The sequence below is a fragment of the Macrobrachium rosenbergii genome, chromosome 3 (assembly GCF_040412425.1).
Source record: "Macrobrachium rosenbergii isolate ZJJX-2024 chromosome 3, ASM4041242v1, whole genome shotgun sequence".
Taxonomy (NCBI): domain Eukaryota; kingdom Metazoa; phylum Arthropoda; class Malacostraca; order Decapoda; family Palaemonidae; genus Macrobrachium; species Macrobrachium rosenbergii.
Window position 1 is genome coordinate 7,887,414 of NC_089743.1, and position 25,667 is coordinate 7,913,080.

The 25,667-nt window shown below is 43.2% G+C and overlaps 1 protein-coding gene across 3 annotated transcripts in view; it reads left to right on the forward strand.

Annotated features, from left to right (window-relative positions):
* The first annotated feature begins 12,553 nt into the window (after nt 1-12,553).
* The window catches only part of mRpL48 (mitochondrial ribosomal protein L48), a 74,562-nt gene continuing 61,448 nt past the window's right edge, over nt 12,554-25,667 (forward strand). For 2 of the 3 annotated variants that reach the window (XM_067127124.1, XM_067127136.1), the window contains exon 1: nt 12,554-12,649. In XM_067127124.1, coding sequence (XP_066983225.1) covers nt 12,569-12,649 — 81 coding nt within the window. In that variant the 5' untranslated portion in view covers nt 12,554-12,568. Of the gene's footprint in view, nt 12,650-18,714; nt 19,195-25,667 lie in introns of those variants that run through there. The other variant, XM_067127129.1, reaches the window with a different exon arrangement.

Consider the following 25,667-nt stretch of genomic DNA (forward strand, 5'->3'; position numbering starts at 1 on the left):
TTTATTCCTTTTTGTCAGAATTCGTGATTGTTCGCAGTGTATAGTAGGTGCTTAATATTCGTTCACAGGCCTACCCCCTTTTATTTTTAATAACTAGAGTTCTACTCTCTTTCTCATTAATTATTGCATCCTTTTTAAAATATTTATACTGCAGAAAATAAAGATATAATCACTGTCTCACTAGTATGTAATAGCAATCCACAATTTGTCACGTGTAAATTCTAATACACACATATATATATATATATATATATATATATATATATATATATATATATATATATATATATATATATATATATATATATATATATAGCGCCGTATGTTGCAAAGATCCTTTGCGTAATTCCGCCACTCAATTTTTCCTGTGCCTTATCATCCCCAAAGTTCCACTCGTTCCTAGCCTTTCCATAGTTCTTAATGACACTCACACAGGCCACTGTTCTCAGAGGGTTGAGCAAAGGACTTTCTCCTGTATTTAATATCCTTGTTTCTGAATATTTAAAAAAAAAAGTCAGTCTGTTACCCTGTTTCCATCTATTTAGTACCTTTCTGCACGCGTGTCTTCATTAATTTTGAGTTCCATCACTAGAAATGATGGATCTGGTGGTGGTTTGCTGGGCTAAAACGGCATCATCTGCATATTCCGTCCTTACTCCATTCTAACAATTCTCTTCCATCTCCGACCAATTTTGTCTTTATAAAACCCATGAGAAAGGCAAACAGCAAAGGAGAAACAACGTTCCCTTGTAGTACCCTACTAGCTTACTGTAAATTATTCACTTGACAAGACCACATGAACATTAACTTTACATCCACTTCGTTGGTGGATCATTTCAATTAGCTTTACGTAATTAACAGGAATGGTGCAGTGACGTAAGGTCTTTCACAATACTGGTCTGAGGACGCTGTCAAAAGCCATCAGAAGGGGCTTTTAAATTCCATAACTGTTGTCAATACCTTCTTCTTTCCCACCGTTATCTCTCTACGTTAAGGGGTCGGTTGCCTGATGCGCCTTCTCCCCTGCCTTCTATCAAGGGCATCCTCCTCCACCAAAGCTCTTCTCTCCAAATTTTCCTTCACTTTATCTTGCCATTTAATTCTCTGTCTCCCTCTCGATCTTCTACCTCTAACAGACCTCTTCACCCCCTCCTCGTCATCCATCCTTACACATGCCCATACCATCTCAATCGTGACTCTCTTATCACCTCTGTTATCTTTACTAAACCTGCTCTTCTTCTTATTTCATCATTTTCCAATCTCTCAAGCAGCGATATTCCCATAATCCACCTCAGCATTCTCATCTCTGTTCTCTCAAGCTTTACTTCCTCTTTTCTTCTTAGAGCCCATGTTTCTGATCCACACATTAACACTGGTCTTATCACTGTGCCATAGATCTTGACTTTTAGCTTGATTGGCATTTTCTTATCACATACAACCAGCTACATCTCTCCAATTCCCCCACGCCGCTTTTATCCTACTGTCCACTTCAGCCTCACGTCTTCCCTCTTGGCTTAAAGTAGATCCTAAGTATTTAAACTTTTCTACCTGTTTTGTAATCGAGCCTCCTCTTTCTTGTATTACTATTCTGTCTCTATCTTCGCTGCTGCTCACTAAAACCTCTGTTTTATTCACATTTACCCTTAAGCCACTCTCTCTAAAGACTCCTGCCACTCTCCAACCCTTCTCTGTAAGTCCTCCTCATCTTCAGCAGCAATCACCAGATCATCAGCGTACAACAACTCCCACAGAACTTCATTCCTGACCTCTTCGCTCAACACATCCATGACCAGCACAAACAAAAATAGGCTTAATGCTGACCCTGGTATAATTGTTGTCAATATGTCTTAACGCAAATATTTGATCTTTACAATTCCTATTTTTTTTTTTAAACTAGCTTGTTTATCTCTAAGCTTTTTATCAATTTCTTTTCTCAGCCAGTTAAGAATAAGCAGACTGAATATTTTCATTACCACCGACGTTACTAGCTATACGAGGCGGTTCTCTCTGATACGAGGTGTTTCAGTTTCAGCTAAAATCCTGTCTACGGTGATTCCAATGTAACCTGGTGTTTGCCATCTCATAAGTTTCTTTACTATTGATTCCAGTTCAAATCTTTCAAATTCATTAGCGCATTCAGGTCTTATTGAACTTCTGGTATGTATTTCTCCCACTGACTCATATCTCCTATTCATGACCTTTTGGTGAAAGTAATAACGTTTAATGATCAGAATTAATACCTAACAACAAGCAAATTGCCCAGCTAAAAGAAAATTCACATTTATGTAACATCATGTAACATCTTGAAAATGCTTCAGTACAGAAAATACTGTACAGCATCCAGATTCAGGTACTTCTAGTGATAATTCGCTAAAGGAAAGTGTAAAGTCACCAATTCGGCGCCAGGATAGTGTTTCGGCGGCGCCATTAATTAAGTCTCCGCTGAGCTTGTTTTCTTTGGTGACTTCCCGTTTTCTTCAAGCTAAATTAGTCACGCCTAAAACGTGCCAGGTCACGCATTTTAATCATTTTTACTTTATGGTATTTATACGAATGTCACACATTGTGTATCACATGTTTCTTCATTCACAGGCATCAAGACTGTATCTATATTGTGTCTCTGTATGTTTCAATTGTACTCTGGAGTGGGCGTTCACTGTATATTATTGTTTATTGTTTCGACCTCAGGTCACAGTCAATTCCATTGTCTCTCACGGCCCGGCGTCAGTCGGCCGCAATATAAGCCGCCTGGATCTGTAATAAAGCAGCAGTAACCTTTACCTGCTCGTTTCTTTGACACCTTACAGTGGTGACCCCGGAGTATCCGGAGCCATTAGCGGACTCACACGGCGACTCAGTCTTGGCTCCAGGATTTCTCCAAAAACGCTCTTAGCGGCCTGAAAACGGCGCTGTAACCAGCGTTTGATAATTTGACTCGTCGGCGTACCCCACCAGCGTCACTAAGCGGAACCACACTGGCGCCGTCGTCAAAGTGCGTAGCCTGATCGTGGTATCCTACTCCAGTAAGGGGGTCAAAGGAGCGAGCATGGGCCGGATATCCCCTCCTTCATGCAGTTAAACGCGGACCCAGTTGACTCTTAGGTTTACCTACCTCCCATCGCAGCGGATGAAGCCCCGAATCGAGGCCATCCCGCAACTCCACACCAGCGCCCGAACACAGGTGGCGGCGGGAACTTTGTCACTGGGGCGCCCTCACCCTAAAGCTGCCGCCGTTTACGGAGGGCAACCCATCCAGGTGGCTGCGCTGGGGGTGGAGAGCCACTTCAGAATCGGACCTCACGGAGGCCGAAATCTTACAGGCCGACACAGTGCTTGATGTGCCCTTCGAGGACGTGTACAACAAACTCATCTCGCGGGAAAATATGAGAAACACTCACCCTCACATACAGCACCACAAAAAGTTCCTCCTCAGGATGCTTGCTCCCTGCCCATCGCTGGAAGCGGGCCGCCCGTGCCTCGACCTTGCCAATAACCACGACGACCTCGATCCAAGAGGCGGCAGGGCATGATGGTGTCTCTCCTGTCAACACCAGTCTCGGGTGGTGAACAGGTACCTGGAGATAAGATTTAAGAAGGTCCACTTAGTGAATATTTTGGCCCGTGAAAGGATCGCTCAAGGTCTTACACCATTGGGCAGAGGGTCGAGGACCTCATAGGCGGCACAACACCTCACAGACTCCGTCAAGGCTTCAGGGGCTAAAACCAGGAGCCACTCGGTTTCAGCACCGTCCAGGGGAGGCCCATGGACTGCAGCCCGTCAACGCAGATGCCAATCCGTCCATCGAACCACAGTAGGCGGTGGTCCCGGGCTTTGTCGCTATCCTGAAGTGGTTCGGAAAGGGCGCCCGAAACTGCCTGCCGCCCTGCTCGTTCAACCGTTCAAAAACGGCTTGGCTGGGGCCAGCGGGACAGGCCGCCATGGGGCTTAAAGAACCTCGGGGCCTCAAAAACAGTAGGTTTTCGTACTGGTGGGGCGACGTCTCCGGCAGGATGATGCTGGTCGACCGGCAGGAGCCTTCAAGTCGGTCTTCCCAGCATCCAGAGAGGACCGCAACCAGAAAATCCAGACCTCAGGAGTTCCTGACGGCCGCCAACGATGAACCCCCATCCTCTCCCTCGGCACCAGGGATGAGATCGATCTCCATCCTTGGCCAGGAATTACTCCTGGGACTTCATCGTCGCGGACGTCAGGAACCCCACGGGTCTGGGGCCGTCTTTCTGGCGTCCTCTGCCTGCTGGGAAGTCGACGTGAAGGCGCCTGTGTCGACCAGCACTCCTGCCAGTCTCTGTCGCGGCGGGAGAAACCCACTGTTTTTGAGGCCCCGTTCTTCCCCCACCAGTACGCACACCTTCTGTCGGAGTTCCCGAGGTGTTTTTGAACGGTTGAACGAGCAGGGCCCCAGGCAGTTTCGGGGCATTACCACCATATAGTGATAGGGCGACAGAAGTTCCGGGACCACCTCAGCGCCTGTGGTTCAAAAACGCATTGCGGAGATGGAACGGATGGGCATCTGCAGGAAAGCCTCCAGTCCAGGCCTCCCCCTCCACAGGTGACCGGCTGAGACGGCTCCTGGAGACCCTGTGAAGCCTACAGACGAGCTCAACATTGTTTTGCCCCGACCACTGACCCTCTGCCCAGGCATGCAAGAGGGGTGAGCGATCCTCCTTTCACGGGGCCAAAATATGGCACTAAATTGGACCTTCTTAAATCTTATTTTCCGTACCTGTTGCGCCAGAGGAGACTGGTGTTGACAGGAGATCCACGCCCTTCAGGTCCATGCCCTCCGCCTCTTGGCTGAGGTCGGGGCAGCGGCTTATTGGCAGGCATCCTGGGGACCTAAAACTGCGGCTGCCCGACATTCTCATATTTTCCAGGTCAGGGAGCAACACGAGGAGGAACTTTTGTGGTGCTGTATGTGAGGGTGAGTGTTTCGTCCCGCGAGATGAGTTTGTGTACACGGCCTCCGAAGGGCGTTGAGCACTGTGTCGGCCTGAGGATATCTCCGTGAGGTCCGCCCGACATCGAAGGTGGTTTCCACCCAAAGTTGCGACAGCCACCTCCATCAAGGTTGCCCAGGCGAAACTTGGGAGCAGCTTTAGGGTGAGGGCATCCCGGGATTGTGTTGCCCGGCCCCGTGTTCGGGGCGCTAAGTGGAGTTGCGAAGGGCCTGATGTCGGGGGACCCAGCCAGGAGCAGGCCTCGGAGTCCGGGTCCGCGCTTAACTGCATGAAGGAGGGAATCCGCCGCCCATGCTCGCTCCTTTGACCCCTTACTGGAGCTGATGACAGGCGCCAGTACGCACTGCCTGCGGTGCTGTTCCGCTAGTGAATTGGTGGGGTACGCGCCCCGACCCAGAGTCAGCTTCTTCAAACGCTGGTTACAAGCCCGCAGTTTAGGCCGATAAGAGCGTTTTTTTTGAGAAATCCTGAGCCAAGACTGAGTCGCCGCGGTGAGTCCGCTTAATGGCCCGGGAGTTACCTGGGGTCACCACTGTAAGGTGTCAAAGAAACCAGCAGGTACTGGTTACTGCTGATTTATTACAGATCCAGGCGGTTTATGGTCTTCCAGACTGACGCCACCTGAGAGACAATGGAATTGACCTGTGACCTGAGGGTAAAACAATAAACAAAAATACAGTGAACGACGCCCTCTCCAGAGTCGAGTTGACACGCGGTGAAACATACAGAGACACTTGCCATAGATACAGTCTTGATGCCCAGTGAATGAAGAAACATGTGATCACATCCCTCAATGTGTGACATTCGGAGGTCCCAAATACCATAAAGTAAAAATGATTAAAAGGCCAGCCCTGGCCTTTGTTTTCCAGCCTCACGTGACTAATTTAGCTTGAATCAAAACGGGAAGTCACCAAAGAAAACAAGCTCAACGGAGACTTTCAAAAATGGCGTCTGGCACGGGTGCAAAAACACTATCCTGGCCTGAATTGCCAGACCTTTAAAGTGGGTCTTTCACAATACTGGTCTGAGGACGAGTTCAAAAGCCATCAGAAGGGGCTTTTAAATTCCATAACTCGTTGTCAATACCTTCTTCCCCTTCCCACCGTTACCTCCTCACGGTGTTAGGGGGTCGGTTGCCTGATGCGCCTTCTCCCCGCCCATCAAGGGCATCCTCCTCCACCAAAGCTCGTTCTCTCCAAATCTTCCTTCCAGTTGGGTTATCTTGCCATTTAATCCCTCTGTCACCCCTCTCGATCTTCTACTTTCTAACAGACCTGGTCCCTCCTGGTCATCCATCCTGGGAACATGCCCATACCATCTCAATCGTGACTCTCTTATCACCTCTGTTATCTTTACTAAACCTGTTCCTTCTTCTTATTTCATCATTTTCCAATGGCTCTCTGCAGCGATATTCCCATAATCCACCTCAGCATTCTCATCTCTGTTCTCTCAAGCTTTACTTCCGCTTTTCTTCTTAGAGCCCATGTTTCTGATCCCCCATTAACACTGGTCTTAACAACTGTGCCATAGATCTTGTTTTAGCTTGATTGGCATTTTCGGATCACATACAACCAGCCCATCTCTCAGAGGCCCACGACGCTTTATCCTACTGTCCACTTCAGCCTCGACAGAGTCAACCCTCTTGGTTTAAAGTAGATCCTAAGTATTTAAACTTTTCCACCTGTTTTGTAATCGAGCCGACTTTCTTGTATTACTATTCTGTCTCAGGGGATCTTCGCTGCTGCTCACTAAAACCTCTGTTTTATTCACATTTAGGCTTAAGCCACGACTCTCTAAAGACTCCTGCCACTCTCCAACCCTTCTCTGTAAGTCCTCCTCATCTTCAGCAGCAATCACCAGATCATCAGCGTACAACAACTCCCACAGAACTTCATTCCTGACCTCTTCGCTCAACACATCCATGACCAGCACAAACAAAAATAGGCTTAATGCTGACCCTCAGTATAATTGTTGTCAATATGTCTTAACGCAAATATTTGATCCCACCATTCCTATTTTTTTTTTTAAACGTAGCTTGTTTATCTCTAAGTTTTTTATCAATTTCTTTTCTCAGCCAGTTGAGAATAAGCAGGCTGAATATTTTCATTACCACCGACGTTACTTGTTTTCGAGGAGACTTCGTTTTCTGATACGAGGTGTCGTTTCAGTTTCAGCCTAAAATCTTGTCTACGGTGATTCCAATTTAACCTTTTGTTTGCCATCTCATAAGTTTCTTTACTATTGATTCCAGTTCAAATGTTTCAAATTCATTAGCGCATTCAGGCCTTATTGAACTTCTGGTATGTATTTCTCCCACTGACTCATATCTCCTATTCATGACCGTTTTGTGAAAGTAATAACGTTTAATGATCAGAATTAAGGTCAACAACAAGCAAATTGCCCAGCTAAACCAGAAAATTCACATTTATGTAACATCATGTAACATCTTGAAAATGCTTCAGTACAGAAAATACTGTACAGCATCCAGATTCAGGTACTTCTAGTGATAATTCGCTAAAGGAAAGTAAACGATTTGTGAGATTAAAGCAATTTTGCATCAATTGGAGGTCTGTGACCAAAAAAAAAAAAAAAGAAAACGAATTTTTGTATAAGTTGAATCTAATCTTTGTGATACCTGTTCAGTTCTGTTACCCATTGTGGATGAACTTTTCTGTAGCGCAAAAGTTCTCTTGGATGGATCTTAAATAAGATCCATCATGTCAGTTTGGTCAGGTGATGTGCAACGAAAAAGATGCTCAGGAACCTCCAAAGGCATACATGCAGGTTTTTGTTAAAATTCAAGTTCACCTTTGTTACAGAGAGAATTGAAAAAGGTCGTACATTACCATATATATTTGCATGTGCAAAACTACGCGAGTAGTATCATGGATTAAGGATTCACATAACTTTAATATGATAAACTGTTCGGTGATTAATGAACGAGCACTAATCAAGATGAGTAAGTAGAAAACTTGCCGTGAAATCACGTCACACACCGAGGACATTATTCTCAAGACTTTCAAATAATTTTTTACCAGCAATAATGTAATGGAAATCATGGGGCGTGGAGCTTCGTAGATGGGCTCGTGATTTGTGCCACAAACAGTAGGCTACTTTGTGCTTATACTTGTGTAAATGCCCAGATAATGAGAAAAACACTACTTGTGTGTGTGTGTGTGTGTGTTTTTTAGAAGTATTCCTGGTGTGACAGATGACACTGTCCCACTCATATTTCATTACGAATTGTGAATTTTGTTCTTCTTCAAAAGAACAACACTTCAGATATTACATTCATAAGCTTCGTTTCCCATTACTACTGCTATTGATGACCATCATAACACAGTGATATTTTCCCATTGGATTGGCTATGCGTATAAACCAGCTGGTTTCTTCTTTCCAAAGTGAAGGCACTGAACATTCAGACATCATGAAAAAAAAAATAAAAAATTTTGACATCTTGGTGAAATTCTAATAACCATCTTAGCCATTTTTTTTTTAGACTAGCCATGTTCTTTGATGAGTGAGTTTTAACGGTATAGAGGGAAAGCTACAGTTTTTAAGATTTTATAATTGTCGTTACTTTTTCTACCCTTGACCAGATGTGTTCATTCGACCGGAAGACGAACATAAATTTCAAAATATTCGACCGTATACCATGACAACCATTTTACCAAGACACCATCCCACCTCATGGACTGACACAGTCTTTCTCTCTGAAATTTAAGCGGAATATGACACATGAGCTCATTCTTAGAAAATGCGAATACCTTTGCTGAGTCCTTATCACTCCTTTTGCTTGACAGCAGTTTTGCAGCACTTGCCGAGTCGTAGTTTCCGCGCCCTTGCGACCCGGTCCGGACGGGCCCTAGGCAACGCAGGTACCATCATAAAAAAGAAAATAGCAATGTTTCACTTTTATTGCCATTGCAAAAAATGTCGCTCCTGCTACTGTGTAACTTATTTTTAATTATATCAGCAAAAATAATGAGAATTTGATATGCCAAATGCTGTACATTTATATTTAATGTTTATTCTGTCAGCGTACAATGAAGATGAAAATAACAAGTAGAATCTTCAGAAACATATCTCAGTTTAATCTTGACTGAATGAGACACCAACTCATTTCTGTTTCATAAGGGATGTTCTGAACTATGATGCTATTTTTCCTTCTACCTAGAATTTAGAATTTCCGTGACCAACTGAAAAACTGAGCATCAATTTCAGTGGATATTTTCAAGAAAAAGTTGAGCTACCTTCCACGTAGGAGTGTCTTTGAAAACCTACGAATGCTGTCATGAACAAAATGACTCGTGTCCATTAACTTAGTCCGGAAATGCAGAACAAGCCGATTGAAATGACCGAATTGAATATTCGGAAAGAACACTTGATGTATCCTATAAAGAACAGTTATATGCTGATTCGATTTGTTGGATGCGTATATGAGGAGGCTGTTCAATTTTTTATGAAGTATGAATAGTTATCCAAGACATGAGGGGACAGCCATATGATCCTGGCATCAGCATGAAAGGAAATAATAAGAAAGGAGTACAGACCCGTCTACTGAGGATGGCATGCTATGTATGCTCCTGTTTCTCATATTTTGGAACTGGTTCTTGGTGATGTTACATAAAATTAATTTATCACTTGATTTGGTGGGCTCGTTAACAGTCTCCGTTAAATTCCCCCTTCATCATCATGTTAAAGAGTTACAGAAGAATTTATGCCTCTAACAATCAAAGGGGCGTGAGATACGAGCTAAGAGGAACGAACGGAGAAAGTCAGTCCTCTGAGGAAGTACTGAAAGAAATAGTTGTTGCAATCTCCCTCGGGACGCTTGCTTTAGAGATAAAACAGCTACAGGTGCTGGTGCAATGCTACAGTGTTCTCTTCCTTGCAAGAGATTTTCTGACATGTGTCTGATGGACAGTGGCGTCGCTATGGGGGGCCAGGGGGTGGCCCTCCGTCAGATGATTACTCCCCCCCTGATCCCCGCCGTTGAAATTCCCTTCGTAGCTAGACTTTAGCCCTTACAGTATTTGATATATTTGCATATAATAAGAGCTGAAAATTAATTGAAAATTGAGCTCTATAATTTCAAATACAGGTTTACTAATTGCTAATACTATTATTTTCCTTCATTCACATGAATATATACATTCGAGAATAGTATGTTTTACTAATTACAGAACTGGTACATTAGTGTTGTGTAATTTTCTTTGGCACCCCAGAAAATATCTTGGCCCCACCTAGGCCCCCTACTGGTGGAATACCAGCTATGCCACTGCTGATGGAGCATTCTTCAGGAGATATAAACAGACCTTGGAATTGTTCTAAGAGTTTTTTTTTTTTTTACTACTCCTGCAACAGTTGCATGCACTGAAAGAGGTTCCGGCAGATTGGAAGTATTAAAAAACACTTCGAACAACAATACCTAATGTCATTTTGCGTTTGGAGTTATTTCAGTGAATCACACAGTTGGTGTCTCCGATTATGGTGATCAAGGAGTTTGCCGACGGAAAAGTTTTCTAACAAAAAAAAAAAAATGAAGAGAAAGAAAGAAAAGAAAAATATGCACTGGAATAATTAGTATGCATGAAATTTTTGCGTATGGAACACAAAGTATAGTTTTTCGACTCCTGTTTGGCCATCCTGATGTTCTAGTTTTATACTGTTGTGTCCCATTGCTGAAGATATTTGTGTTGCAACCTCTTGTAAAGTGACTTTTGTGCAGTACATTGAATTAAGGATTATCAGTACTTATGCTAATTCAATGTTCTACATGTTGATTGAATATTCACATTTGTTCTATTTTGCTAACAGCAAAAACCTTTTGCTGTCCTGAACACATGATATCTGTGGGTGATGAGGAAAAATACTGCTTACAATATTCGATTCATAATATACTATTAAATGTTATTAATATTACTTTTCGTGTTACTAGACTATCAATTTTCGACTGTGACAAAATCTTTTTTTGACATAATACTGTCACCAATTATAATAATTGTGAATTGTTATGGACTTGAATATTCAATGTATACTTTTTATTTATATTAATTGTCTCGTTTGTTTAATTTTCATAGTTTTCCAACACACACACACACATAATTATTATTACTGGCAGGAGCACATAGACTAACTGAACCAAACGACAGCCTCGAAGCGACCTCTCAGCACTGCGGTGGGTTTAGGGGGGAAAGCGTGACGACAGTTGCAAGTGCGAGGCTTCCTCCGGAATGTGACGACCCAGTGAGAGCTCTTTCAACATAATAAATTCTCTTTTGTCGATGATTAAGGAAAAAGTCGCTAGACTAAATATTGAAAAGCTAATTTTAGTAATAAAGGTATTTGGTGCATTTATCTTTCGAATGGCTTACTTTAAAACTTGATTGAAAGAGCATGTGCGTATTGCTGAGTTAGGTGATACAGATGAGCTAACGCCTTTTGATGACAAACAAAAGCGCTGTAACAAATATAAGTAACAAATCTAGTGGTAATTTTCGGTGGCATAGCACTATTCCTAAACATTGCACGGACCAATTTCTCGGACTGGAAACATTTCGTAGTTTGCTATTAAAACTATTGGGTACTTGCAGAGTAGGGAGATTAGGCTATACGTTGGTAATTTCGTCTCCTAGTGAAAACTTCCATAGGATAAAAGTTACTCTACGTCAACAGGAAACTGGTGACGAGCCTTATCAGACTTTAATCGAGTTTCGAATGTCAATTCCTGACTGTCTACAGGACAGAATAAGCAGCTCTTGTTAGAAAAAAATATTTTCTCGTTTAATTCTCATGCCTGGCCTAGTCTGTGAAAACAGGAAGTTTATGCCTCAAACGAACATCTTGTTCATTGCTAATTCGCTGACAATAACTAACTCCTCAGCCCGCCCCCCGCCACTCTCTCTCTCTCTCTCTCTCTCTCTCTCTCTCTCTCTCTCTCTCTCTCTCGCAACATAACCAATAAGAGCTGTCAAAATCTGTCTACTCTTCTAGATGTCCTGGTCCCCAAGATTTACGAATTAAACTTTATCATGCAAAGTTTTTTTCTGAGGTGCTTTCCATATCTGGGAGAGGCTGCCAAAAAAAAAAAAAAATAAGGGGTTGGGGAAGGGAATGATCACGACGAAATACACCGCTGAGTCTTTTTAGCTTTTACTTCAACTCCATTCCAGCCTCCTTTTTCGTATCTTGCTGTCCTACCTCTTCTTTTTTCTGCCTTAAGCGCTGAATGACTGAGAGTACCAGTGCAGTGCTTGGTTTTATAGTCTCATTTTCATTAATCAATCAGATAACTAATTGCCGCATCTTGTAGCAACTATCTGTTAAAAAAGCTAGTCTGCGTTAACGAACGATTTAACTTTTTTTTTTTATCTTAGAGTTAGAGGTGGTATGCTAATTTTGACTTAGATACGACTCAGCTGGTGGGGGTAGGACCATAGGTACATCTTAGGTCTCATACTCTCCTTTATCAGTATAGGCTCTCTTACAGGTCGCCCTCAGGGAAGGGCAGGCGTAAGCATAAAGCCTGCATAAATCTAGACTAGCCAGCCTTCTACGTCGTATCAGTGGAAAATGGAAGCACACCATGTGCAAAGTTTGTTCACTAATCGGGGTTACAAAAAGTGTCGAGGAAGTAGGAAGCCGGTGTCACGTGAGCCGTTATCAGGTAATGTTTTAGCATCTTGCCGCCAAACTTTGTACCAAGTAGCAAATATAATTCTTGTTCATATTTGTCTAGAATCGAAGTTCCATATGTTCGTTAGTGATGGAGCAATGAGAAAACTTGTGTAATTTAATTTCTGTTACCGGCTTTAGCTAGTTCGTAGAAATAAATCAAACAATTATCGATAATTTGATCCTAAAGTTCTCGAAGACACGAGACAACGGGCTCGTGTGACGCTACCTTTACTCTCCCAAAGCAGCTAGAAAAGGTTTATAAGGTCCTGATAGCTAAAATATTACAATCCATAGATTTGTTTGGAGACGAAATTGAGAAATGAAAGAGTTAATAAAAAACATAAGGTGCCGTAAAGAAAATATACTCAAAGATCCTCAACCAAAGCAAAAATACTGAGAACAAGGGAGCCGTTTCATAGACTACTACTAGTACCATTACTACTACTACTATTATTCTGGCTTTTCTTGGGTTCCATGATAACAGGTTATTACCAGATTACTTTATAATAAATATTAGAGCAATTTAAATTATCATGTTGACGCAAAAACAGAGAAAATAAAAATATTCCATCAATGCTCTAGAGAAGCAACTCCCGGGGTTCATGCAGGCAATGATTTGTTGTGAAACAGCGCGCTCTCTATTCACTCTGCTTGTGGCTGTGCTCTTGAGATGTTTTCCTGATTTTGTTTACTAGATAAAATATGAAGGATGTGTTTGAAGGGGGAGAATCATAGTTTGAAACTATGGCGCATCAGCAGTTTAAGTCAGCTTCATGAAATATAACCCCAGAGAAAGTAATATTGAGCTCTGAAATAAATGAACTCCCGAAATAAATCGATGATGATAAGCTGCGATACCGATAGTGCTGCTTTTGATACAGTAGTCCATCAATTAATAACAAAAGGCTTGAAATGGATACGAGTTATAGCGAGACCACCGAGAGTGTTTCTCGATGGTATTGGTTACAGCCGATGCACTGTCAAGAACACAAATAGGCAGTCTCCAGCTACTACTTAGATTCAGACAGCAGTCCAAGGATCAGTATTTTTTAGTATTTGCACTATTAAATTATCGTAGACTGTATTATGATGAACTAATCTGATAACGCCTATCATACTTTTATGTACTGGATGGTATGAGATAAACCTGATAATGTGGCTGTACTGAAGCATCACGAGTTAGCACGATGACGTCTAAACACCTTTTTAGTTGGCACATGGAATAGTTAAACTGACGAGATGTCGGTACGAAATGTAACGACATGAAACCAGTATCATCATATATACCATGCTCATTCACCTCTATAATTGCAGTTACATTGTAAATGAGGATAATACGGTTGCAAAAGGTAAAGAAGAAAATAAAAATCTATGAATAAATTCTCTGGCGCAAACCAAACCCCAGTGCAGAATGATTATTACCATATTGCATCTTTAATTTGTTTCCCAACGCCACCTAATGGCCTTGTTACTGGTGTATATCTTCTTTCTCTGCATCTTCTCCCACTTCTGTGTTTCTGACAGCTTCCCTCCACCTGGCTAGGTCAAACACATCGTCCTCTGACAATTGTTTGTCTCTCAGGTCTTTAACTACATCCATGCACCTTCGCTTTGGTCTCCCTCTTGCCCTCTCACCAGGCACCTCCATCTACATCCCTCTCCTCCTGTATAAGTCTCACCCCTTCTCATCACATGGCCATACCACTGCAGCCTTCTTTCCTGGGCCTTCTTTGATAGTTCTACGACTTTGGTCGTTCCTCTTATTCTTTTATTTTTTATCCTGTCCATTTTTGTTACTCCACACATCCACCTGAGCATTTTAATCTCTGCCGCATCCAGTTTCTTCTCTTGCACTCTCTTTACTGGCCATTTTTCTGCTCCATACATCAAGGCTAGTCTCACTACTGTCTTATAAACTCTTCCTTTAACCTTTATTTTGATTCTGCGGTCTCACAAGACACCTGACATCTTTCAGCAATTTTTCCATCCAGCCTGCACCCTGTGTGTTATTTCTACATCCATATTTCCATCATCAGCCACTGTTGAACCAAGATACACTTTTCTACTCGGTTCAACCTCGTCCCTTCCATAAAAATCTCGGAGTCTTGATCTTTATTAAAACTTAGGTATTCAGTCTTCTTCCTACCGATCTTTAAACTGTCTTCCAGTACCTTCCTCCATTGCTCTAGTTTTGACACCAGTACCCCTCTGTTGGTGCTGCATAACACAATGTCATCAGCAAACAACGTGCACCAGGGAGATTGATCTCTCATTCCTTGAGATGGCACATCCATTATTAGGTCATAAAGATATAGACTTAAAGCAGATCCCTGATGTAAACCAACTCTTACTGGCATCCATTAGTTAACCCAACATTGCTTCTAACCTGCGTTTTTGCTCCCTCATACATATCTTAGACCAACCTCACATACTTCTCCGGTGTTCCTTTTACTCGCATGCACCTCCAAACCTCTGGGCGTGGTACTCTATCGTATGCCTTTGCCAGATCTATGAATACTATGTGCAGTCCTTTCTGCTTTTCCAGGTGTTTTCCCATCATCTGTCGAACGGCAAACACTGCAGCTGTCGTTCCTCTTCCTGGCACGAAACCAAACTGCTCTTCACCTACAGACGTTTCTTCTCTAATTCTTTTGATCTATTATACTTTTCCAGATTTTTATGGTGTGAGACATTAATTTTATTCCTCTGTTGTTTGCACAATCCTGGATGTCATCCTTCTCTTTATAGATAGGCACAATAAAGCTTTCTCTCCATTCTTTTGGTATCTTTCCTGACTTTATATTTTCTTTGCTAGGTCCCACAGCATGTCTATTCCTTCTCCTCCCAGGCTCTTCCACACCTCTGCAGGAATTCCACCTGGCCTTATTGCTTTACCATTCTTCATCTTCTTTGCTTTCTTCCTGCTAATTGTATGTGTCATGCCAAGGTTCTGGAATCCATCTTCAATTAATTTTCTTGGGTTTTCTTCATTTAACAGGTGTTCATAATATTCCTTCCCCCTCTTGTTTATCTTAACCTCGTTGCATAAAACCACCCCATTCCCATCCTTAACCTGTTTTATATGGGAGTAGTCTTTGGTGTTCTTGTCCCTCGACTTAGCAAGTCTGAATTTTTCTCTCCCCCTCAGGTGTTTCCAGCTCTTCGTACATGTCATCTAATGCTCTTGCCTTTTCTTGTGCAACTGCCTTCTTTACTTGTTTCTTATGTCTTTGGTACCTCTCCTTACCCTCTTGCTGTCCATACTTTTCCCAGTTCTTTTTTGCGTCGTTTTTGGCTTAAACTGCCTCTTTCACTTCATCATTCCAGCACCATGTTTCCTTATCGTCAGGAGGTTTCTTTCCAGATGTCTTTCCCAACACCTCTCCACCCACTCTCTTTATCACCATACTGTTCTGATTCCACCATTCTTGCACTCCCTCTAGCAATCTAACTTCCCTCAATATTCTCCCCTTAAGTTCCTGCCTCGCTTCCTCCTCTTGTGTCAGCTTCCACCACTTGATTGTTGATGGGACACGTGCAGGCCTACCTTTTACTGTGTTCTTTATTTGCAAGTCCATTACCACCACCCTGTGCTGTGTGCCACACACTCTCCATTTAAAATTTTACAATTTCTCACCTCTCTCAGATGTGATCTTCTGCACATGAGGAAGTCAATTTGACTTTCTCCTGCTCCACTCTTGTATGTGATGTACTGATTTTCTTTCTTTTCAAACCAAGTGTTCACAATAGCCAAATCAAATGACATTGCGCAGTCCACAACTCTCTCTCCCTCGTCATTTCTCTCTCCAACTCCCCAGCCACCATGCACCCTCTCAGTACCCTCTCTGGTCCGTCCTACATGTCCATTCATATCACCACCACTAATTAATCTCTCTTCTGCAGGTATTTCACTCAATTGTTGGTCCATTTCCTGCCAAAATGCCACTTTCTCAACTTCATCACATCCTGCTTGAGGGGCATAAGCACTCACGATGTTGACTATTTTTCCATCAAGGCACAGTTTCACAACCATTGCTCTGTCACTTGTCCTCTTCACGCTTATTATGCTGTCTTTTAAGCTTTTTGATATAATTATTCCCATTCCATTTCTACTTTCCTTATTTGTCCCATTATATAGCAATTTATATCCACATCCCAGCTCTCTCGCTTTATTTCCCATCCATCTAGTCTCCTGCACACACAAAATGCTTATCCTTCTTTTCTCCATCAGATCTGCTATCTCTCTTCCCTTTCCAGTCATGATCCCCACGTTCTAAGTTCCAACTCTTAAAGCTACCACCATCTCCTTTCTTCTCATTTTTTTGGACTCTCTTCTTTAACCAGGGCGCCCACTACCCAGTAGCCCTTGCCGGATGCCCTTCCTGACGCCTACCCTCTCCATTTATCCTGGCTTGGGACCGGCACTAAGTTGGACTGGCTTGCCCCAAAAAAAAAAAAAAAAACTCCCCGTCCCGTGGCTTGGTTGGTACGGCTGTATATAGGTTACAGCAAATGAATAGCCCCACCGACGCCCCGCCTTTTTTTATAGGTAAAATACGTGAGTCTGAATTCATCTTATGTCAGCAAAACATTTCCTCTCTTTTCCATTGCCAATCGAGACAGAAAATTATTAGTGTTGGTTTACTTACAACTTGCCTATGGCCGATACAAACCTTGCCATATCTTTCGAAGTTATTAGACAGGAAGGACACATAAGGAGATTTATGCTGGGAAAACACAGGAGGAAAAGCGTCATTCAACATGATGAGGCGGCACGTCCGAGTTCGAGCAACAAATGTCAGATTTGGCTCCCTCACTTTTAACCAGAGAGCTTTTAACATCTTTTGCTAGCAGTGGAACTGACAAAGCCTGAAGATGTAGGGAACATAAAACTGAATGTTTGATATCCAATTACCAATGCCCCGCAAGTGGTAGCGGAACGCTTGATTACGATGGAAATTTCTCTGTCATCAGCCTTGTATATGAAAAGTGGATCACAAACAAAACTTTGTGACGCTTGTTCTGATAAGTGAAGTAGGCTAAGCATGACATATACGAAAGAAGCGTTGAACTAGTGTATGAGCGTCTTGGACCCCAGTGCATTTCTGTACCCCTTTGAATATCTCGTAGGTATTTATTATTTAATGAATATAATAAAATTCAAAAAACAGTCGAAAATTATTATGTAGAAAAATTATAAATATTCGTAATTAAAATTGCCCAAAATCGACGTGAGCTTTGATGGGAGATGGCTGTATTGTGGTTAAAAATCCTACATTGGTGTTGATTTGCTTCTGAAGTGATCACCAGTACATATTGTCAATCTTGGGACTTTATGTAATGAATGCCAAACATACCTATAAAAGGATGAACAAGAAGAAACCCTGTCGTCTGGAATGAGACAAGGCAAAGAACGCGATTGACAAATGAATTTTTTGGGTCGTCATCGCTGACAGAAACAACGTTGCTTTTCGTATGCGAAATAAACAATCACCTTTCAGAGATGAAGTACACGCAGACAAATACATACTTGAATGAATTAATTTGCTGTTGCTGTTGTACTATATGTCCTTGGTTTTACTGCTTTACATTTCATAATCAGGCCCCGTCCTTTCGTCAGGTCGCCCTCAACAACCTTTCTTTCATTTTCATGTAAATATAATTGTAACAACATGCATCGAATCGCACTGCATATTTCGTATAACTTGCCAAATTCTCAGTATTAAAAAAGCCGACAGTAAGTGTCTTGTTTCTGACTGAAAGTCTTGATATGTTATATTAAAGAGCAAATACTACATTCACTTTCATTCATTCTGTTGTAAACAATCAACAGTCACTGATTAACTCTTAATTTGTATCCATAACCAGTATTTGAAGTTTTTTCCGCATCCAAGGCTTTGCAATTTTTTTGGATTCAATCTTGCTCAGCTGATACACTGGACAAAATTCAAAATGCACCTTTCAGTACATAATTGCCAGCACAGTTACAGCAAAATCTCATTTTTTTAGCTTAAATTTCTTCTCAATTTGGCATACCTGTGCCAGTAAAGGGTAGTCCAGCGCATGACATCTGTCACGTATGTCATACATACCTCACTGTAACAGCTTTATAATTATCATTACCTTGACTAGCCCTTGAAATCATTGGTGTAAATTAATTGTTGTAAAGAATTGCGTTCGTTCAATTACGAACATATGAACCAGAGATGTGACCAAAATACCCAAATGCACCTGCATTGTTGAAACTGTATTTTAACTGTTGACGTACATAGCATGAACGATTGTGAAATAATTCTTTAATTTATCAGAGAGTGAGGGCTTTTCGTTTATAAGCGTTATAATAAGAAAAGAGAGGGAAAATGTCGAGCGCTCTCACAGTATGATTAGCGAGCATCTTGTTCCGTAAGGGGCTGAACATTAGCAACTTAGCGAACTGGCACCGACTTGTTTGTGGAGAAGGTCTCGAAGTCTGGTCTCCGCTCAACTCTTCCGCCTCACTCGAGTTGACTTCCAATGATGTTCACTGTTGGGAGAGTAAGTATCGGTTGTACATTTGATCTTCGATGAAAATGTCATATGGTTGAAGACAGTCGTGATATGTATGCAGGTAGAAAAAACAGTTGTTGCCATGTTTACCCAAAGGACAGTCGTCGGGTACTTCATTTGAAGGGTCACCTTGTTTGGGGTTTCTGGGGTCAGAGGGTACTTTGCCTTCAAGCACACCCCGGCCAAAACATCTCACAACTGACAAATACTTGGAAGACCAGCTGGGATTTTTAGCAGAGTTGGGAATAGGCTGTAAACTTAGGTACTCGTGCCAAAGTAGCCCAGTCCGAACGCCATTGGTTATTTAACCTAAGTCAGTGAACTTAGCCGTAACCTCAGAGCCTTGGAAAAAAAAGTATACCTTAGTTTGACCAGACCACTGAGCTGATTAACAGCCCTCCTAGGGCTGGCCCGAAGGATTAGACTTTTTTACGTGGCTAAGAACCAGTTGGTTACTTAGCAACGGTACCTACCGCTTATTGTGGAATCCGAACCACATTATAGCGAGAAATGAATTGAACTCGGCGGTGGGGGAGAGAGAGAGAGAGAGATAGAGGCAAGGCTAGACTGAATCCTGTCCTTTAGGCCCCGGGATACTCCCTGAGTTCGGGCTCTCCAGGTGGCGATTTGATTTCAGTAATAGATGATTTCTTTTTAACTGCCTAGGCTTGTGGGTTTTTGCGTTCACCATTACGTTTTGAGGTCAAACCCCGTGTTTTTTCATACCCCACACAATACACCAAAATAGTAGCTGAATTTCGAGTGGCGAAAAACAAAATTTAGTGACAAGGGACAAGAGCTGTGACACATCAGGCATTAAGGAAACAAAAGAGAAAGACATTTTCTTTGTGTTGTCACCAGCCACAAGGCATTTATTTAATTTGGGTGTAAATCCAGTGATCTTGTCTTATAGATGTGGTCCAGGAGACTAAAGTCTGTAGAGATTTTGGTAATTCTAAGTATTAGCTCTGCACCTGTTTTTACCTTGGAAACTGGTTTTTTCTACACTTTTAGGCTTCTGATACTGGCGGTGCATTTGTTTGTTGTCGGCCAAATGGAATGTCCCTTCCGCCGTGTTTAGTACTGGCCTGGCGGGGGTGTTACCCATACATTAACAAGTTATTGCACTTGCTGGACGGGATATGAACCGTTCCAAACAGACGTACCCGTGCTCTGTCTTGTGTAGATTGTTAATGGAAACCCCTTGTTGGATGGACTTCAGGGGTTAATTAAAGGTTAATTACATTCGTGCGACAAAAATTGAAGATAGATCCATAATTAGCAACCTAAAAACTGTAGAAAAAGTCAAGTTAGAAGGAAATCACTGTTGTGGAGCTACTACTTAGATCTACCGAGATTTAGTTGAAAATTTGGCTATCCGTTGTAAATACTGATCACACTTCTGTTGCAAGGGAAACCAAAAATTCTAGTTTCTTAAAGTGGTCCTGGACTCAAACAATATTTTGAAGTTATGATGGTGCTACCAGTTACAATATTTTTGAAGTTATGATACGACAAATATTTTAAATCTTGCATGATGGGCTCAGGCATCAGCGCACTGTGTGATACGTTGCCCCAAGAGGCTGGGATGTGCGAAACTGTTGCCCTGACTGATACCTCACTCACACTAGCCATCTACAGGGTAAAGTTGTGCCAGTGTTAGTGCGTGATTTCTGTCAGTTTTAAACTGTTTAAAATGCATATTTTTGTAAGATCAGCATGTCTTCCAAATGCCCAAGTGAGTCCTGCTGGTGATGTGATGAAGAAGAGGTATTCCATCATTCCATATATGTAATTTACCAAGTAATTACTAAGCTATACTTTTCTACTTGCTCTGCAGTTAAAAATTTTGAAGTTTGAGGTAGCAATTCGTCATTTTATAGTGTAGGTAACTACCCGCCCTCTATCGGGGAACAACAGGTACAACAAAACAGAAATAGTCATTTCTTTTCTGCCCGCTTTGGCTTCAACATCAAATGTTTTGGTGGTTGAATTTGAGGTTTTTTCTTCACTTTTTCCAAGGATGTGGTGAAGTACTGATTGTTTTGGTAGCTTTTCAGCTCAGCCTAATTGATTTTCTACAATTTCATGATGTCTGATTCTAGTTTATCAAGTATTAGATATTGTAGGGAGGGTTGCAAGACCCGCATGATCAAATTAACCTGTGATAGTCATATGATCTGTGCCAGATGCAGAGGACAGGAGTATTCAATAGACCTTGCTTGGGTAATTCTAAGCCGGCTGTCCGCGGTGAGCTAGACTATGGCAATTGACGTTTTTCTATGTTATTTTATTTGCTTTACAAGAATTTAAAGTAATATTTTGTCGGCCGGGTTGTAACTGTTGTCATTGACCTTTGAAGACTACGCGACTTGAATTGCCTAACGCAGGTAGGTCTAAGCCAGCATTCGAGGCAAGCCCCCACCCCTCCATAGCTAATACGCAAAATTGTAACCAGTAAACACCCCTAAAAATACCAACATAACATACCCTAGAGGTGTTTACTGGTTACAATTTTTCCGTGTTAGCTATGGAGGTGGGGGGGCGAGCTTGCCGCGGAATGCCGGCTTAGACCTACCCTGCATTAGGTAATTCAAGTCGTATAGTCTTCAAAGGTCAATTACAGTTTTCTTGTAAAGCAAGCAAAATAACATAGAAAAACGCCAATTGCCACAGTCTAGCTCACCGCGGACAGCCGGCTTAGAATTACCCTTGCTTGTGCTGAATGTGTTGGATGAGATGAGAAGTGGAAGGTTCTTAGGTCTCATTTGGATAAATTAGATAGAGACAGGAAGAGGAAGGCAGCTGCCAGAGCCAAAAGTAGGGCGCAGAGTGTAGAACCTGTCACTAATATTCAACTCATTGACCATAGTATTCCTTCTTCTCCTGCCCTTATTTTATCCCCCATCCTTAGTCCTCTTAATATATCGCCAGCAACTCCTGTTCCTGGCTCCCATGCTTCCGAACCTAATGCCGTAGCCAGCCTCGAGAGTAAGTTTGATCGCAAATTCGATCTTGTAGTTAATACTGTATCAGAGTTGGGTGAATCTCTTGAGGTCCTCATGGATGAAGTCCAGAGTATTAAGCAAGTACCAGTGTCAGTACCAGTGGAGGAGGTGGCTGTCCATCCCGCTGATGCTCCCAGATGGAAGTCACTGTCACACTCCCCTGATCCTGGTCCAAAGGAGGTCAGTGGGATTTGCCCACAGGTAGTTGCCCCCTCATCCAATTCAGTGGTTCATGGTTCTGACAGCTGTTGGAAAGGTGTCAGAGTGAGCGCCCACCAGGTATCGTCTGACTCCGATAGTGACTCCAGTGAGCATAAGAGGGGTTTTTGGTGCTTCCCAGGAGAATCTCGTCCCTTGAAGAGATGTCATGGTAGAAAGGCCTCTCTCATTTCTCCGCAGCATTCTAGATACACTTCAGCTAGCCAGCAACCAGGTTGCAGTATGTGGCGCCTGGCTCCCTGAGTGCCCGCCTCTGGCCAGCTCGGCACCAGCCTGGCGCCCGGCGCCAACTGACCAACAGACGTCTACTGAGTGCCAACCTTCGTCTTCTTCACCCGCTCTCGTGTCTGAAGATCCTCCTTTAGTTCATATTAAGAAGCAGTTAGAAGATGTACTGGGCCTACTTCATAAGACCCCCACTTCGCATAAGCCTTCTCAAGACCTTTCATTGTCTCCTGTTTCTTCAGCAGAGGAAGAATTAGTACAAGAGCCCCCTCCTACAGTGTATACTTCCCTGATGAGGTATTTTTTTGGCAACCTTCTCCTCTCACTTCCAACCAGCTGCTCCAGTGTCAGCCCGCTTCCACGTTTCTGATGAGAAACCAGACTGGTTCTAATTTGCGCCCACCTTAGATGGTTCTCTCTTTGTCCGCAAGAAAGGCTCTTGAGGTAGAGGATTGGTTGTCTGTGAAGAGAGAGCAGAGGAAAGCTGCTTTTGCCTTTCCCCCTGCAAGACTGACAGCCAGGAGATATCTCTCCTACTTGACGGGAGAAGGTCCATCCTTGGGAGGTGCAACCTCTTCCCAAGGTGACTTCTCAGGCCTGATAGACTCGGCTTGACGTTCTACTTTTTCATCGGCTAAGGTTTTCTTTGCTTCATTGGAGTTCAACCACCTTGTGAAGCACATGCTCAAAGTCATGGAAGTGTTTAGCTTTCTGGACTGGTCGATAGGAGTGCTTGCTAGGAAAATTGAAGATCACGACATTTTAGCGACCGACTTGTCAGCCGATTGGCTGGGTGTGTTATCTTGTGCGGATAAAGTGGTCAGGGATGGCTCCTCTGAGTTAGCGGGTCTTTTTTTCTATTGGAGTATTAAAGAATAGGGAGTTGTGGTGCTTTTACACCATGAAAGGAGTGATGTCTGTCCAGAAGTCAGTGCTTTTGTACTCTCCCTTGGACAAATAGTATTTGTTCCCTCAGTCGTCGGTTAAGAAGAGTGCCACCGATTTGCAGAAAAAATTTCCCCAAGACCTGCTTGCACAATCAACAAAGTGCCCCCTTGTGGTGGTGGTGGGGGGGGCCAGACAGAGTTCTCCGAGGCCTCGCCTCCAAGGTGTATTTCTCTGCAATGTCCATCAAGAGGACCTCAGCCAAGACCTCTACCAAAAATTGACTCCTCTATCCATTGTGCTCCTGTGGGGGTCAGACTCTCCCTCTTCTGGAAGAGCTGGAGCACCAGAGACGCAGAACCTTGGACGGGCAAGGTTCTTAAAGAGAGCTACTCAATCCCTTTCATAGAGTACCCTCCTCTTGTGAATTTGCTAATCACATTGATGGCATACTCGGAGGGCTCGGAGAAGTTCGTAGCTCTCACGGAGGAAGTGTCATCCCTCCTAAGAAAAAGAGCATAGAGGTAGTGGAGGACCGGACTTCAAGAGGTTTCTGCAACCACTTGTTCGTGGTCCCCAAGTCATCGGGGAGGTGGATACCTGTCCTCTACATGTGTTTTGAACTTCTACATACAGAAGACAAAGTTCAAAATGGAGACAAATCAGTCAGTGTTATCCTCCATCTAGCAGGGTGACTGGATGATAACAGTCAAGATGCAGGATGCATATTTCCACATTCCAGTACATCTGGAGTCCAGGAAATACTTGAGATTTGTTTTTGGGGGCAGTCTTCCAGTTTTGTGCTCTGTTTTTCGGTCTCTCCACTGCCCCGTAGGCATTCACGTGAGTCCTGTCTCCCCTCGCGAGATGGCTTAATCTCCTAGGTATCAATGTAAACATACCTAGACGACTGGCTCCTCTGCTCCCCGTCACAGGAGCAATGCACGAAGGATCTTCAGACTACTCTTCTTCTTGCCAAGGAGCTCAGACCACTAATAAATCAAGAAGGGTCTCAACTAGCCCTAACTCAGGAGATTCTCTATTTGGGGATGAGGATCAACTCAGTTTTCGGGCTTTTCCCTCCCCAAAGAGGATAAGAGTCTTGCCTTCAGTTGGTACAGGACCTTCTTTCACTTCCAGTTTGCTCAGCGAATTGATGGATGAGTCTGCTGGGAACCCTCTCATCCATGGAACAGTTTGTGAAGCTAGGAAGACTTAATATGAGGCCCCTTCAGTTCTTTCTATGAGCAAGCTGGGACAGAAGGAAGCAACCGGACACAGTGACGTTCTTAATTACGAACGAGATAAAGGAGGATCTCCGGTGGTGGACATCCAGGGACAAACTTTTAGTGGAAAAGTCTCAGTGCTCTACTGGACACCCTGGAAGCTTCTGGCACATGGTCTTCGGAGCAAAGGAAGCTTCACATAAACGTCAAAGAGTTGTCTGCCATTCATCTGGGCCTGAAGCATTTTGTGAAAGCAGTAGCAAACAGAACCATGGTGGTGCATTCTGAGACAACACCACGGCTCTCTCCTATATCAGGAATCAGGGTGGAACCCACTCGTTCTCCGTCTGCCAGGCAGCGAAGGGGCTTCTCATTTGGGCAGACCAGAATTGGGTCAGGCTTACCACCAGACATCCAAGGGAAGATGAATGTCCTGGCAGACGGATTGAGTCAACAAGGTTGAGTCCTTCCAACAGAGTGGACCCTGGATTCGATTGTCTGCAACAGCCTTTGGAAGTTGTGGGGCAGGCCGACAGTGGACCTGTTCGCCACATAGAAAAATTACCATCTTCCTCTATTTTGTTCGCCAGTCCCAGACCCTCAGGCATGGGCGGCGGATGCCATGCTGATAGACTGGTTGAACCTGGACCTCTACGCCTTCCCCCTTTCAACTGGTGGGGGTGTTCTCAACAAGTTCAAGACTCACAGCAGTGTATCAATGACCCTCAGAGCACCCTTTTGGCCTGTCATAGAATGGTTCCCGGACCTTCTGAAGCTTCTTGTGGACTTTCCAAGGTTATCTTCAAAGTCCACATCATCTCAGACAGCCTCATCTTTGGAAATTCCATCAAGGACTATCCACTGTAGCTCTGACAGGTTTCAGACTATTCGGAAACTT